General features: G+C 52.2%; 1 protein-coding gene and 1 long non-coding RNA gene across 3 annotated transcripts in view; both read left to right on the top strand.

Annotated features, from left to right (window-relative positions):
- THAP4 (THAP domain containing 4) overlaps nt 1-13,184 on the top strand; it is a 56,188-nt gene that overhangs the window by 19,385 nt on the left and 23,619 nt on the right. The window contains exons 1-2 of one of the 2 annotated variants that reach the window (XM_003309575.6): nt 904-1,033; nt 12,076-12,235. In XM_003309575.6, coding sequence (XP_003309623.1) covers nt 1,030-1,033; nt 12,076-12,235 — 164 coding nt within the window. In that variant the 5' untranslated portion in view covers nt 904-1,029. Of the gene's footprint in view, nt 1-903; nt 1,034-12,075; nt 12,236-13,184 lie in introns of those variants that run through there. The other variant, XM_516210.8, reaches the window with a different exon arrangement.
- Nucleotides 9,001-10,619, top strand: LOC134808076 (uncharacterized). Its single transcript, XR_010150272.1, has 3 exons — nt 9,001-9,109; nt 9,192-9,474; nt 9,775-10,619. It is a non-coding gene; the product is annotated as an uncharacterized LOC134808076 (long non-coding RNA).

The following is a 13,184-nucleotide window of genomic DNA, read 5'->3' as shown; positions in this document are numbered from 1 at the left end:
AAAGCTACCAATTTTAGTAATTGGCCATCTTATCAAATTCACTTGTAGATTCTAATAGTTCTTCAATTGAGACTCGGATTAATGAGGAAATCAAACATAACATTTGCAAATTATTTGTATCCACTTTATGGCCTTTTTATATTTTATAGAAATACTTGCTGTATTTTCTCTCCATCATGATTTCTGTTTTTCCCCTGGGCATGCAACTCCTTCCGTTTCATGGTTGATAAGTTGAGGGCCTTGATGTCACTTTAAAACAACAGTTCCCTGTTGGTATGCCTTGTCAGTGGACCCAAACATATCACGGTGTTCCTGGACAGCTCCTCCCCACCTTGGGACAGCTGGTGCGGGCCGCGCACCCTCAGCTTCCATGCACCCTGTTGTACTAAGCAGTAAGTGTCCCTTTCTGTGTGTGCCTTGGCAGGAAACACCGTGTCACTAACACAAAGAGATGTGAGGGTGGGAGCTCCAGGAAGGAGCCGTCCCCAGGTCCCAGTGGGTGCATTTGCTCACTTCCTGTCCTGGGTTCCCGGGCCGCTTGCCAGGAGACAGGACAGTCTCTGAGCCTCCATGTCCAGGTGAAGATGAGTCTCCAGCCACCCTCTAGGAGACAGAAAAGGACATGCCAGGGGTGGCCAGAGGGACTGCTCTGGAGAGAGAAAGCATTTAGGATGTGCCTGGCTCTGTGGAGTTGCCTTCCTCTGCTGTAGCTGGTGGAGGAGGCTGAGGGTAGAAGCCGCACTCGTCACTCCGCCCAGACCTCTGGCCAGTCCCTCTTTCATAAAATTCACCTAACCTCCAAAGCTCCTTCCAGCTCTGAAATTCTGTGATCTGGGCTGTCATTGTCTTTTACTTTCTTCTGAGACGTGATCTTTCATAGTGGAACTACAGTTCCCAGAATGCACCATTTAAAGTTAGCATTCACTTCCTGCAGAGCCATTAAGAGCCAGGTGCAAACATTTCCCGTCAATTGGCAGAAAACAACCTTGAGGAACCTTGACGAGTGTCCGGAGTTTAGAAAACTTAGGGATGGGTAAGCCTGCTTTCAGTGTCTTGGGCCAAAACATGAAAATTTAAATTTCTTGCAGGAAATTTAAATTTTTGTTTTTGTGTTTTGGTTGAGATTTTAATAAAAGAAAAATGAAATCAGAAAAGAAATGCCTAGAAAAGCCTGTCTGGTTTATTTAAAGAGGTGGAAAGTGACAAATAGACTAGGTCCTTTATAGTATTTTTTGTTTCATGTTTAAATTTATTTTTTTCTAATGAAGTATAATTTACAGAGAGTAAAATACACAGATATTGAGGTCACAGTTTGATGGATCTTAACATATATCTAGGCTCAAGTAACCTGATGTTTGGATTCTAAAATTCTCTTACTGGTCGTCCTCACCCCCACCCATGCTTCAGTGACAACAAGGAGGGACAGTGGCTAGGCTGCTGCCACGTTCCGCGCGGCCCGAAGTGGTAGAGGGTGCAGGGGGAGCGGCCCCAGGAGCAGGTTAACCTGGTGAGGTGCAGCGTAGCCAGAAGGAGGCGCCGCCGCTGCTTGTTTACTGCCTGACCTGTTGTCCCTGTCCAAATTAAACTCCATTAAGATTCAGAGCAAATAACAGCAAGCCGGGAGGGCGACAGGAAGGGAAGTATTTCTCACAGCCATTAGTTGCTCACAGCCGTAAGCCTCCATCTAGTTGCTTAGCCGCATGCTCCTTCCTTTCCAGTCTGATGTTATTTTTTCTGCTCAAAAGCGTTTCTTCTGAATTTCAGAGCTATCTTAGAATTCTCTAGTTTTTTAAAAAGAAATTGCCACATAAGTGCTGCGTCCTGTCCTGTCCCCAAGTGTGGTGTGGGCCCTGTGCCCCCGAAGCAGCAGCTGCCTGCAGGGTAGCTTCTCTCCAGGGCCCGCGGGACTTGCTTCCCTGACCTGGCATGCACATAGCAAAGTCCACTCAAAAGCTCACTTTTAGCCAGAATTTTTGAGGCAGCCTCTCCCTACCTGTTCTTACCAGGACACCATCCCCCTGCTCAGGTGCCACTGCTTACCCGCTCTGTGGTGGGCCTCTCTGGTCCTGATGCCAGGGCTCGCCCTCAGCTCTCGTGCGCCTGCACCCGCCCTTCTCACTGATGTCACGGGTCGCCTTCCAAGCTGCCAGCAATGCCAGCTGCTGGCCATCTCCAGCCCACCCATCCCTCTCATCTCACTCTCATTTCCGTCTCCCTTGGGCTAGTCGTTGAGGCAGAAAGCCCGGGCCACGTCCCTCCTACGTAAAAGGTGCTGGCCCATCCAGGCCCACTTGGGGGAATAGATGGTCCAGTTCAACTTGACCAGACTTCAGATAAGCCCAGTTCTTCCGAGGAGCCAGCTGTGCTCACCTGTCCTTGCCAGCCCCCTGACCGAGTTCTCCCAGGCGTCTTGTGGCAGGGGCTGTGGGCTGCTCCAGCTGCAGGACTGGGGCAGAGTGTGTCCCCATGGGCGCCCTCCTTGCTTCCAGGCCAGCCGGGCTGGGCCTGTGTCTAGAACCAGCTCCCCAGCATCCTGAGGAACGCGAAACCTACTCAGAAACACGGCTGAGGGCGGCGAAGAGCTCTCCTGATGTGTCGGGAACCGTGGGCTTGGGGCACGGGGATGTGCTGGGTGGCCGCCAGTGGCGTCCTCACTCCCACCTGGGAGAAGAGAGGAGTGAAGAAGAGAGGTGGGAGGTGAGAGGCACCGGGCAGGGCACTGTGTGTGGCTCCAGCCCTCTCTGGCCCTCTGCACCTGCCCCAAGGTATGCGACTCACACCACAGTGGTGTCATTTGTTTTAATTTGAACAGATGTTTAGAAATGGGGATATTTTAGCCTAAAATCAGCTTCTGGCTTTTCTCGAAATATTAGATCTGCAGTAGGTGCTGCAGCTTGGATGGCAGCAGACCCTGGGGCCAGGAGCCAAGGCCCTGAGCTGTGAGGCCGACCTCACTCCCCACCACATCCCCTGCTCTGAGGCCGCCCAGAACCCTGTGCTGCAGTGACATAGTAAACACTCTTGGGATAAAATGCTTTTAGTTTTTTTAAGTTTTCTGCTTTTTGAAATATTAATTTGTTTGGGGAGGTTTTTCTTTATAACATTTTTATTGAGGTGTAATTCGCATAAGTGAAACACAAGCTCCTAGGTGTTCCCGTGGTGAGTTTTGGCAGGTGCAGGCGCTTGTGCAGCCACACCCACGTCCAGCGGTCCGGGTTCTCCTTTGCACTCCCCTCCAAGCCCCTCCCCGTCACCATTCAGATTCCCCACCCTCCATCCTTTCTGCCTGGTCTCGAATTTCATCTAATTGGAATCATAGAATATATACGTTTTTGTCTGGCTTCTTTCTTTTCGCGCAGTGTTTTCAAGGGACACCTGATTGATTTTCATTTCTAGTCTCACTGCATTGTGATCAGACAGTAGACTTCTTTCTGCTTTCTGGAACTTACAGGCTTTCTTTGACCCTTTAGAAGGCCAGTTTGCATGACTGTTCCAGAGGAACTTGAAGAAGGCATTCCTTAGTTGTTTTTTTTTTTGTTTTTGTTTTTGTTTTTGTTTTGAGACGGAGTTTCGCTCTTGTCACCCAGGCTGGAGTGCAATGGTGCAATCTCGGCTCACCGCAACCTCCGCCTCCCAGTTTCAAGCGATTCTCCTGCCTCAGCCTCCCGAGTAGCTGGGATTACAGGCATGCGCCACCACACCCGGCTAATTTTTTGTGTGTTTTTAGTAGAGACGGGGTTTCATCATGTTGGTCAGGCTGGTCTCGAACTCCTGACCTCAGGTGATCCACCCACTTCAGCCTCCCAAAGTGCTGGGATTACAGGCGTGAGCCACTGCGCCCGGCGGTATTCCCTAGTTTTAAGCTACAGAGTTCAATATGTATCAGTCAGAACTACCTTATTAATTATATTATTTGGGAATTTTGTTTTATTTGTATTCATTCAGACTTAGAGGTGAATTGCAATTTCATTTGGTTTCTTTCTCTCGACATCTTCGTGTGTCATCAGTAATTTCTGCTTTATAGATGTTGCTGTGCTTGGTGCATGAGTATCCCTCACGGTTACGTCTTCATTGTGCATTCTGCCCTTCATTCGGGAGAGCCATTCTTTGTCTAGTTCCATGCATTTTACGTGATGCTAAGATTGGGAAGCCTGCTTCCTTATTGCTTATTGCCCAGCTTTCTGGACTCTCTCTCTGAATTGCTTTATTTTAGGTGCATCTCTCATTTACAGCAAAAGAGGTGAGGGTCTTGCCTTGTGGTCCAATCTGAAAAGCCTTTTATTTTTTTTTCTCAAGGCAGGGTGTCTCTCCAGTTGCCCAGACTGGAGTGCAGTGGCGCGATCTTGGCTCACTGCAGCCTCAACCTCCTGGGCGCAAGTGATTCTCCCCACCTACCCTCCCGAGTAGCGGGGGCTACAGACACGCACCACCATGCCTGGCTAATTTTTTTGTATTTCTGGTAGAGATGGGGTTTCACTATGTTGCCCAGGCTGGTCTCGAATTTCTGGACTCAAGCAATCCACCCACCTCGGTCTCTCAAAGTTTTGGGATTATAGGTATGAGCCATCATGCCCGGCCCTGAAAACCTTTTTCATATGTAAGTTCAAGCATTTTTAGTCTTGGTTCTGTCATCTTATTTTATATTATGCTTGTTGTGTTTTACTTTTTTTTGTTTTGTTTTTGTTTTGTTTCTGAGACAGGGTCTCGCTCTGTCACCCAGGTTGGAGCGTAGTGATGTGCTCTCGGCTCATTGGGATCTCTGCCTCCCAGGCCCAAGCGATCCTCCCACCTCAGCCTCTGGAGTAGCTGGGACGACAGGCACGTGCCACCACGCCCAGCCAATTTTTTGTAGTTCTGGTAGAGACAGTGTTTTGCTATGTTGCCTGGGCTGGTCTCCAACTCCTGAGCTCAGGCGATCCACCCTCCTCGGCCTCCCAAAGGGCTGGGATTACAGATGTGAGCCACTGTGACCGGCCCAGTTTTCAAAATGAAATCTTCCACTGCTTCTTCATTTGTAAGCCTCTGTGGTGTCAGCTCTCAGGGACAAGACCAGTGGGGAGTTCTGTCCCTTCAAGGGTCCTGTGAGTTGAGTGTCATGCCTGTGCGACCAGGCATCTACCACCTATAACCAGTTTTTTTTATTGTTTCTATAACCGCTTTTTTTTTTTTTTTTTTTTGGCTTAGTACATTCAGTGTTTACGGAGGTTTCTTTCCGCATCATTTCCCTGTTGTCTCCTGATGACATCCAGCTGCTGGTAATGTCCTCAGGGAAAAGACATAGAAACAAAGCTCCTTGCGTGCTGAGGGTTGAAAACTCCATTCCTGCACTGTCGAAAAGGTCTAGAGAGTGAGTCTCTTATGTAGTTTAACATTTTCTAATAGCTACATTAAAAAGGTAAAAAGAAACAAGTGAAATCGATTTTAATAATATATTTTATTTAACTCGATATTATCTAAAAATTATTTCAACAGGCAACCACCCATACTATAAGATTATTGAATTATTTGAAGACTTTTTGGACTGAGTTTTCGGAATCTAGTTTGTAGCTTGCACTCACTGCACGTGTCAGTGAGCCAGCTCACGCGCCTGCAATCTGGAAGGATTGCTGTGGCCAGCCGTAGCATCCTTGCCACTCACCTTCCCTCCTCATGCGCCTTCTACGTGTGACTCTAGCATCTTCTGCCACAGAACGCAGCTGTGGAGAAACACTGACCCACGTTCTGTCTCTGTAGATGTGTGTGTTCTGCACCTTTCACAGAAATGGAATTGCAGGATATGTGCTCTTTTGAGCCTGATTGCTTTCATATGGCGTGTTGTCAAGGGTCATTTGAATTGCAGCTTATATTAGTGCTTCATTTTTATGGCCAAATAACATTCCATTGTCTGGATATACTGCAGTTTGTTTACTCATTGGTTGACGGACATCTGTGTTGTTTCCACTTCGGGGCTGTTGGGAATGGTGCTGCTGTAAACATTCATGGGCAGCGTCCTGTGGGGACAGGTGTGTCATTTCTGCTGGGTATGCATGTCTCCAGGAGTGGCAGTCCTGGGCCACTGCTCCACGCTTAACCTCTCAGGCACATGCCAGATGGTCTTCACTAGGCTGTGCCAGTTCACGTCCCCATCAGCAGTGTGCCAGGCGTTCCCGTCCTTCTAACTTTGTTTCCATTTCTCTATCTTTTGTCTTTTTTTTAACTCATTTCTGTCCTCTGTATTCCGCTGTGTTTCCCGGTGTTTGTTTCTCCCTGTGCTGCTTCCAATCTCCACTTCATTTGGGTGGTGGCTTGATTTTTTTTCTTTTACTTTCTCGACTTCTGCCAGGTCACGTTTCACCTTCTCCTCTTTCCTTGCCGTTTCTCTCCTGAGTTCTTACATGTTTAGTTAGTGGTCTTTCTTCATGGAGCAGCTTCATTCAACTACTCGGGAGGCTGAGGCGGGAGAATCGCTTGAGCCCCAGTGGTCAAGGCCGCAGTGAACCGTATTCATGCCACTGCACTCCAGCCTGGGTGACTGAGCAAGACCCTTTCTCTTAGTTTCACCTTTGCCCCATCCACATTTTGCAGTTTGTATGTTTTACTGCTCTTGTTCACACTTGGTGTCTTGTCACCTTTTGTCCATCTCTGAACTCAGGCAGTGTCTTAGAGTCCATTAGTCCATTGCTGGAGAAGCAGAAGGTCTTCAGGAGCAGCACGCCTTTCTTTCTTAATTTTTTTTTTTTTGGAGACAGAGTCTCACCCTGTCACCCAGGCTGGAGTGCAGTGGCACAATCTCGGCTCACTGCAACCTATGCCTCTGGGGTTCAAGTGATTCTCCTGCCTCAGCCTCCCTAGTAGCTGGGACTACAGGCACCCGCCACCACGCCCGGCTAGTTTTTTATATTTTTAGTAGAGATGGGATTTCACCATGTTGGCCAGGCTGGTCTCGAACTCCTGACCTCAGATGATCCACCCGCCTTGGCCTCCCAAAGTGCTGGGATTATAGGCGTGAGCCACTGCGCCCAGCCGGCAGCACCCCTTTCTTTCGGAGTGGCGCATTACTTCTCTGTGGCGGGTGGTCGGTAACCCTGCATGGAGGCCAGCCTGGCCCTTCAGCACCTGGGCGAACACCTGGGGTGTCCTGGGCGGACGCGTGGGGTGCCCTGGGCCTGCTGTTTGCAGGAGCTCCCTGTGGCAGAGCGGGGGCCAGAAGAGCCTCCAGGCTTCCCAAGTCCAGGGCTCCCCACTCCGCCCCAGGCCTCTGAGCCAGGCCAGACCCTGAGGCTTCTCAGGGGCCACCCCCCCAGCTCCCAGAGGCCCCTCCTGTCCTCCAGCAAGGCACTGACCCACCACTTCTCACAGCATCCGTATGTGTGTTTTGGTGGCTGTGGGTTGTATCTGTGACCTATTTTCCCTCAAAATCAAGTTCAGGGAAAAGGTTTTTTCGTTATTTTTATTTTTTTTTAATTCTTGGGAGGGAAGGTGATAATATTGTTACTTACCTGAGGGTCCCCCTCGGAGACCCCCAGAAACTGGTTTTAAGGGAAGAAAGAGTAAGATCCCTTTCTGTGTCTCTGTCTCTGGCCCCATCTCTGGCCCCATCCCCGTGTCTCTCTGGCCCTGTCTCTCAGTCTCTGTGTCTCTGTCCCCGTCCCGTCTCTCGCTGTCCCTGGCTCTGTCCGTCTTTCTTCCCCATTTAAGGAGCGCTGGATGGAGGACAGGGCCTCCCGGAGAGGACTCCACGGTGGGTGGTGGGAGGGAAAGACCAGGGGGAGGCAGAGGCTGCCGGTGAGAGGCGTCTGCCAAGTAGATGAGGGGCCGGGAGAAGACCCCGTGGCTGGGGAAGCAGGCGTGGGGAGGGCGGGGCCTCCGGGCCGAGGGGCACGGTCGCTGTGGTCTGTGGAGGGGCTGGCGAGGCTCCCGCCTCTGCTCTTGCTGGAGGTCTTGAGTGAGCCCTGTGACGCCTGCTAGGTGAGGTGGCAGCCAGTGAGCGCGCCCCACCGCCCAGCGCCGCCCAGCCTCCGCCCTGACTCCGCCCTGACTCCTCTGCCGCTCCCCAAACAGGGCGCGGTGGCGTGACCCTGGCGCTAGGGGGCGAGCGCGGCCCTCCCGGTCCCGCAGGCGCAGGAGAGGGCGGAGATGCGGCGCCTGAGGCGGGGCTGCGCTTCCGGGGCGGGGCCGGCGGAGGCTGGAGGGGGCCGCCCGGGAGCAGAGGCAGGACTTGCGGCGCGTGCCCCTCACCCCAGCCCGAGGCTGTCCTGCCCCGTGGGGAGTGTGAAGGCCATGCCCGGCGCCGCGGCCCTGGTGCCCCTGTTCCACTGGGACCCTGGGGGGCGCCGCCAGGCCCCTTGGCCTCTTCCTCGGGGCCCTCGGGACCCAGGGGCCGGTGGTGGCCGTGCCGGGGACTCGGGCGTGAGGGGTGGAGATTCGTGCCGGGGACTCGGGCGTGAGGGGTGGAGATCGCGGCCCTGGTGCAGCAGCTCAGAACCTGGACTCTGGATCGCTGCTCCCCAGCGCCCGGGGTGCCGCTTCCCACAGGGTTCAGCTCCCATGCAGGCTGCGTTCACCAGTGGAGGTGGGTCCACCCGGTCCCAGGAGAGCCAGAGCCCCGTGGCAGTCGCTGTGGGGTGTGCTCCGCACAGGCCAGAGAGCCGGCCCAAAAACCTGAGGTTTGCAAAGCCTCTTTCTTTCTTTTTTTTTTTTTTTGAGAAAACGTCTCTGTCGCCCAGGCTGGAGAGCAGTGACACGACCTCGGCTCACTGCAACCTCCGCCTCCCTGCAACCTCCGCCTCCCGGGTTCAAGCAATTCTTGTACCTCAGCCTCCCGAGTAGCTGGGATTACAGGCGTGCGCCACCACGCCCGGCTAATTTTTGTATTTTTAATAGAGACAGGGTTTCACCATGTTGGCCACGCTGGTCTCAAACTCCTGACCTGAGGTGATCTGCCCGTCTCGGCATCCCAAAGTGCTGGGATTACAGGTTCAGTGAGCCATTGCGCCCGGCCCAAAGCCTCTTTCTTTTCAGTGCTGAGCTGGATAAAGTCTACCAAACTGAAAGGTCTCCAAGGCTATAGCTGGCTGTCTGAGAAATTATGGTGTTTGTTTAGCCCATCTTAGGACTTGGGCTATCCCAGGTGACTGGGTTTTGCTGTTTCACACCTCCCAAGGTTCTTCTCATTCTTCCTTTTCTCCATTAATGGTAACCTGTCTTCTCAGTTGCTCAGGCCAGAAACCTCCGTTACCATCTCTTCTTACATGTTTCACATCCAAACCATCAGCACATCCGGGTGGCTCTGCCTTCAAGATAGATCCAGAAGCTAGGTCCTTTCCACTGCCTCCACCACGGCCACCTGGCCCAGGCCACCCTCCTCTGCCACAAGGGTTTTTGCCATTGCCCTCCCTGGCTTCCTGTGGTTACAGTCAGAGACCTCGTCCCTCCCACTCAGCCTTCTCGAGGGCTTCTGTCTGCTCAGAGTCAAGGTCACGGCCCTTCCGAGGGGTGAGGATCTCCTTCCCCCGGCCACACTGGCCTCCTGTTCCTCTCCAGCAAGACCAGGCCTGCGCACCCAGGACCTCCGTCTCTGGCACTTCCACCTGGTCTGCTCTTCTCCAGGGTAGCTGCAGGGACCCTGATCCCCTGCCTGGTCTGTGCACACTTCTCAGGGAGGGTGTCCTTGTCCCTTTTGGGTAGGTTTTCACAGTGCCCCAACAGCCCTGTCTCCCTTTCTGCCTCATCTCCTAATGTACATTCAGTTCTGCATCATTCACTCATTTCTTGTGTATTGTCTGCCCTCGCTAGGATGTATGCTCCGTAGGGATGTATGACTGTTCCGTCAGCTTCTCCCTGGAAGAGTGTCCAGCACGTTGAATGATGAAAGAATTGATCAGCTATGATAGATCACAAGCCTCGTTCCAGAGGTCACACATTGGATTCAGAAGCTTCTATTCCTTATCTCCGTGAAAGATTGCAACGAAAATCTTGATTTAAAAATTCTCTTATTGTCTAATTAGGAAAGTTTTATTGAAGTCCAAATATTCCCATCCTCACCTTCCCACTTTTCACCGGGAGTCTGAGGAGGAAATACTGATATAAAAAATTTTTAAATCATCATTTAAGAAAAACAAAAAAGGAAATACTGAAAGACCACAGGCCAGTCTGGAAAAGGAGCAGACTCTCCCACTCTCCTGCTTCAGGGCACCTACGTTTGCCCTGTGCAGCCAGCAGGCAGAGTGCTCATTACCTGCTCTCCACCCTCGGTTCTCACTCTGGGCCCCAGGGCTCGGCCACTGGGCCAGGCCACATGTGCGGCCCTCCTTAGTTCCAAGCTGTTCTTGGACGTGGTCTCCTCCACCCCCGGAGCCTTTGCTTTCCTTTCCCCAGATCTTCTTTTCCCAGACTTCCTGGAATTTATAATCCAAAGGTTGTGTAATTTCAGAAGCTGCGATGGTTCCAAGAACTCCTGTCCCCGTCAGTCCGTCTTCTGCTTGCGCGGGCCTGGAGGAGACACTGGGGGTCAGTCCTGATCCCGTCCCCATCAGTCTGTCTTCTGCTTTTGCGGGCCTGGAGGAAACGCCGGGGGTCAGTCCTGATCCTGTCCCCGTCAGCCGTCTTCTGCTTGCGCGGGCCTGGAGGAGACACTGAGGGTCAGTCCAATCCTGTCCCCATCAGTCCGTCTTCTGCTTGCACAGGCCTGGAGGAGACACTGAGGGTCAGTCCGATCCTGTCCCCATCAGTCCGTCTTCTGCTTGCACAGGCCTGGAGGAGACACTGGGGGTCAGTCCGATCCTGTCCCCGTCAGTCTGTCTTCTGCTTGCGCGGGCCTGGAGGAGACACTGGGGGTCAGTCCTGATCCTGTCCCCGTCAGTCCGTCTTCTGCTTGCGCGGGCCTGGAGGAGACGCCGGGGGTCAGTCCTGATGTGCAGGCTGGTCTCTGTGCTTGGGCATCTTTGGGCTCCGTAGATGAGGCTTGTGCGGCCACAGAGCTGCTTCTGTCCCTGCTGCTGCTCCTGGGTGTCAGTGTCCGTTCTGTCAATTGAAGCACTGAGACTTGAGGGTTAAGCAGGCCTGGGAAGCAGGTCTTTGGGATTGCCTCTGGGGATCAGTCCTTCTCTTTCAGCGCCCTTGATGGGTAGCATGCAGTGGGGCTTTCCTGTGGTCCCCGCACAGGTCTCCCTTAGAAAATGAGTAAGAGGAGGGCCCGTGCATCCAGCCAGGGTGAGGGTCATGTGAGTGAATCCTGAAAAGCCGCTCGGGAGCACCCAGTCCTTGCTGAGCGAGGCAGGAAGCAGGGGTCCCTTTGAGTTCGCCCAGCAGAACAGCCAACCCAGCGGCCCCTCCCTGCTGTCCTGTCACTGCACCCCCACCTCTGAGTTCCAGGCCTGTGGTGTCATCCTTCACACTTAGTGGGATGAGAGACTGAACCCCACAGGAGACCTTCTAAAGGGGTCTCCTGGCCACTACACGGGCTGCTGTGAAGCCCCAGCCCCTCCTCAGGGAAGCGGGGTCTTACTTCCCTTTTAAACCCCGCCTGCCCCTGGGCTCCTCACACTCTGCCTGCTCCGAGACCCTGCATCCCCTTTTCATTTTCTCCCTCATGCTCTTTGTCTCCTTCACACACTCTTCACGCCAGGGCACCGTGCCTCCCATGTGAGCTGCTTTCAGCCTTGCTGTAGGACATGTAGGACCCCTGAGCTATTTGGGGTCACAAGGAAGCTGTTAGTATGTGGTTCTCATATTCTTAACCGTACAAGAAAGCAAAAGCCCCTTGAGGTCCCTCAGTATCCCTTCCCACCACCTGTACCCCACAGGTGGAGAAATTGCCTGCTTTTAGGGAGATAGCAGTGTAGGCCTCTTTGCTTGCGCCCTGCCTGGCCCCTCTTGGATCTCTTTTCTCTGCAGGAGCTGCAGAGGCTTCTGAAGCTGAATCTCTCACTATGATATTTACAGTTGCTTGACCATTTTCTCCCCCTCTTGACAGGTCCCCCAGGATTAGCTGTGGCCACCAGAAGCAAGCGTCGATATGGAACGTGCATTCTGCTTAAAGCTCAGCATGGCATGGTTGGAGGGAGGCCACTGATAGTCTCATTCTTTTGTCCTCAGAGCCCCCCAAGATGAACCCAGTGGTGGAGCCACTGTCCTGGATGCTGGGCACCTGGCTGTCGGACCCACCTGGAGCCGGGACCTACCCCACACTGCAGCCCTTCCAGTACCTGGAGGAGGTTCACATCTCCCATGTGGGCCAGCCCATGCTGAACTTCTCGTAAGTTGTCTCCCTCCACCCCACCCTGCGTGACTCATGGGCTGCCTAGGTCTCTGAAAATAATTCCAGACTGATCAAAGACAAAGGCCAAGCAGGAAGGTGTAAAAGGAACTTGTCCGTCTATTTCAGAAAGGTGTCCTCTTGCCTGAATGTGCAACTGAGACACAGAGTGGTAAGAATGATAGTTTCTGGTTCTGTTCTATTTTTGGAGATATTAAGCTGACCACCAAATTACAGGCTTGTTAATCCAAACATAAAAACAAATGCATGTACTTAATTTATGTATCAAAATTAATCACCCTGGCCAGTGCGGTAGCTCATACCTGTAATCCCAGCACTTTGGAGGCTGAGTCAGGAGGATTGCTTGAGCTTAGGAATTGAAGACCAGCCTGGGCAACATAGTGAGACCTTGTCTCTACTGAACAGTGTTTAGCCAGGTGTGGTGACACATGCCTGTAGTCCCAGCTACTCGAGAAACTGAGGTGGGAGGATTGCTTGAACCCAGGGAGGGCCAGGGCTACAGTGAGCCGTGATCATAACACTGCACTCCAGCCTGGGTGACAGAGTGAGAACCTGTCTCAGAAAAAAAAGAAAAAAATTAGTCACCCAGTATTACTGAAAATAATAGTGCATGGTTGTATTTTACACATACCCCTGAGCTATTTGGGGTCACAAGGAAGCTGTTAGTATGTGGTTCTCATATTCTTACCGTACAAGAAAGCAAAAGCCCCTTGAGGTCCCTCAGTATCCCTTCCCACCACCTGCACCCCACAGGTGGAGAAATTGCCTGCTTTTAGGGAGATAGCAGTGTAGGCCTCTGAAGTAGAGGAGAGCCACCGGGGATGGGGAGTGGTTGAAGTATCTTTATTTTTTAATTATAGAAGTAATACACAGTTTTTTTAAAGTTTAAACAAAATATAAAAAGCAAACCCTTCCTTAGTCTCCATTA

This window comes from Pan troglodytes, chromosome 13 (assembly GCF_028858775.2).
Source record: "Pan troglodytes isolate AG18354 chromosome 13, NHGRI_mPanTro3-v2.0_pri, whole genome shotgun sequence".
In the NCBI taxonomy this organism is placed as follows: Eukaryota; Metazoa; Chordata; class Mammalia; order Primates; family Hominidae; genus Pan; species Pan troglodytes.
The sequence above is the reverse complement of the archived record's forward strand: the minus strand, read 5'-3'. Positions and strand labels throughout refer to the sequence as shown.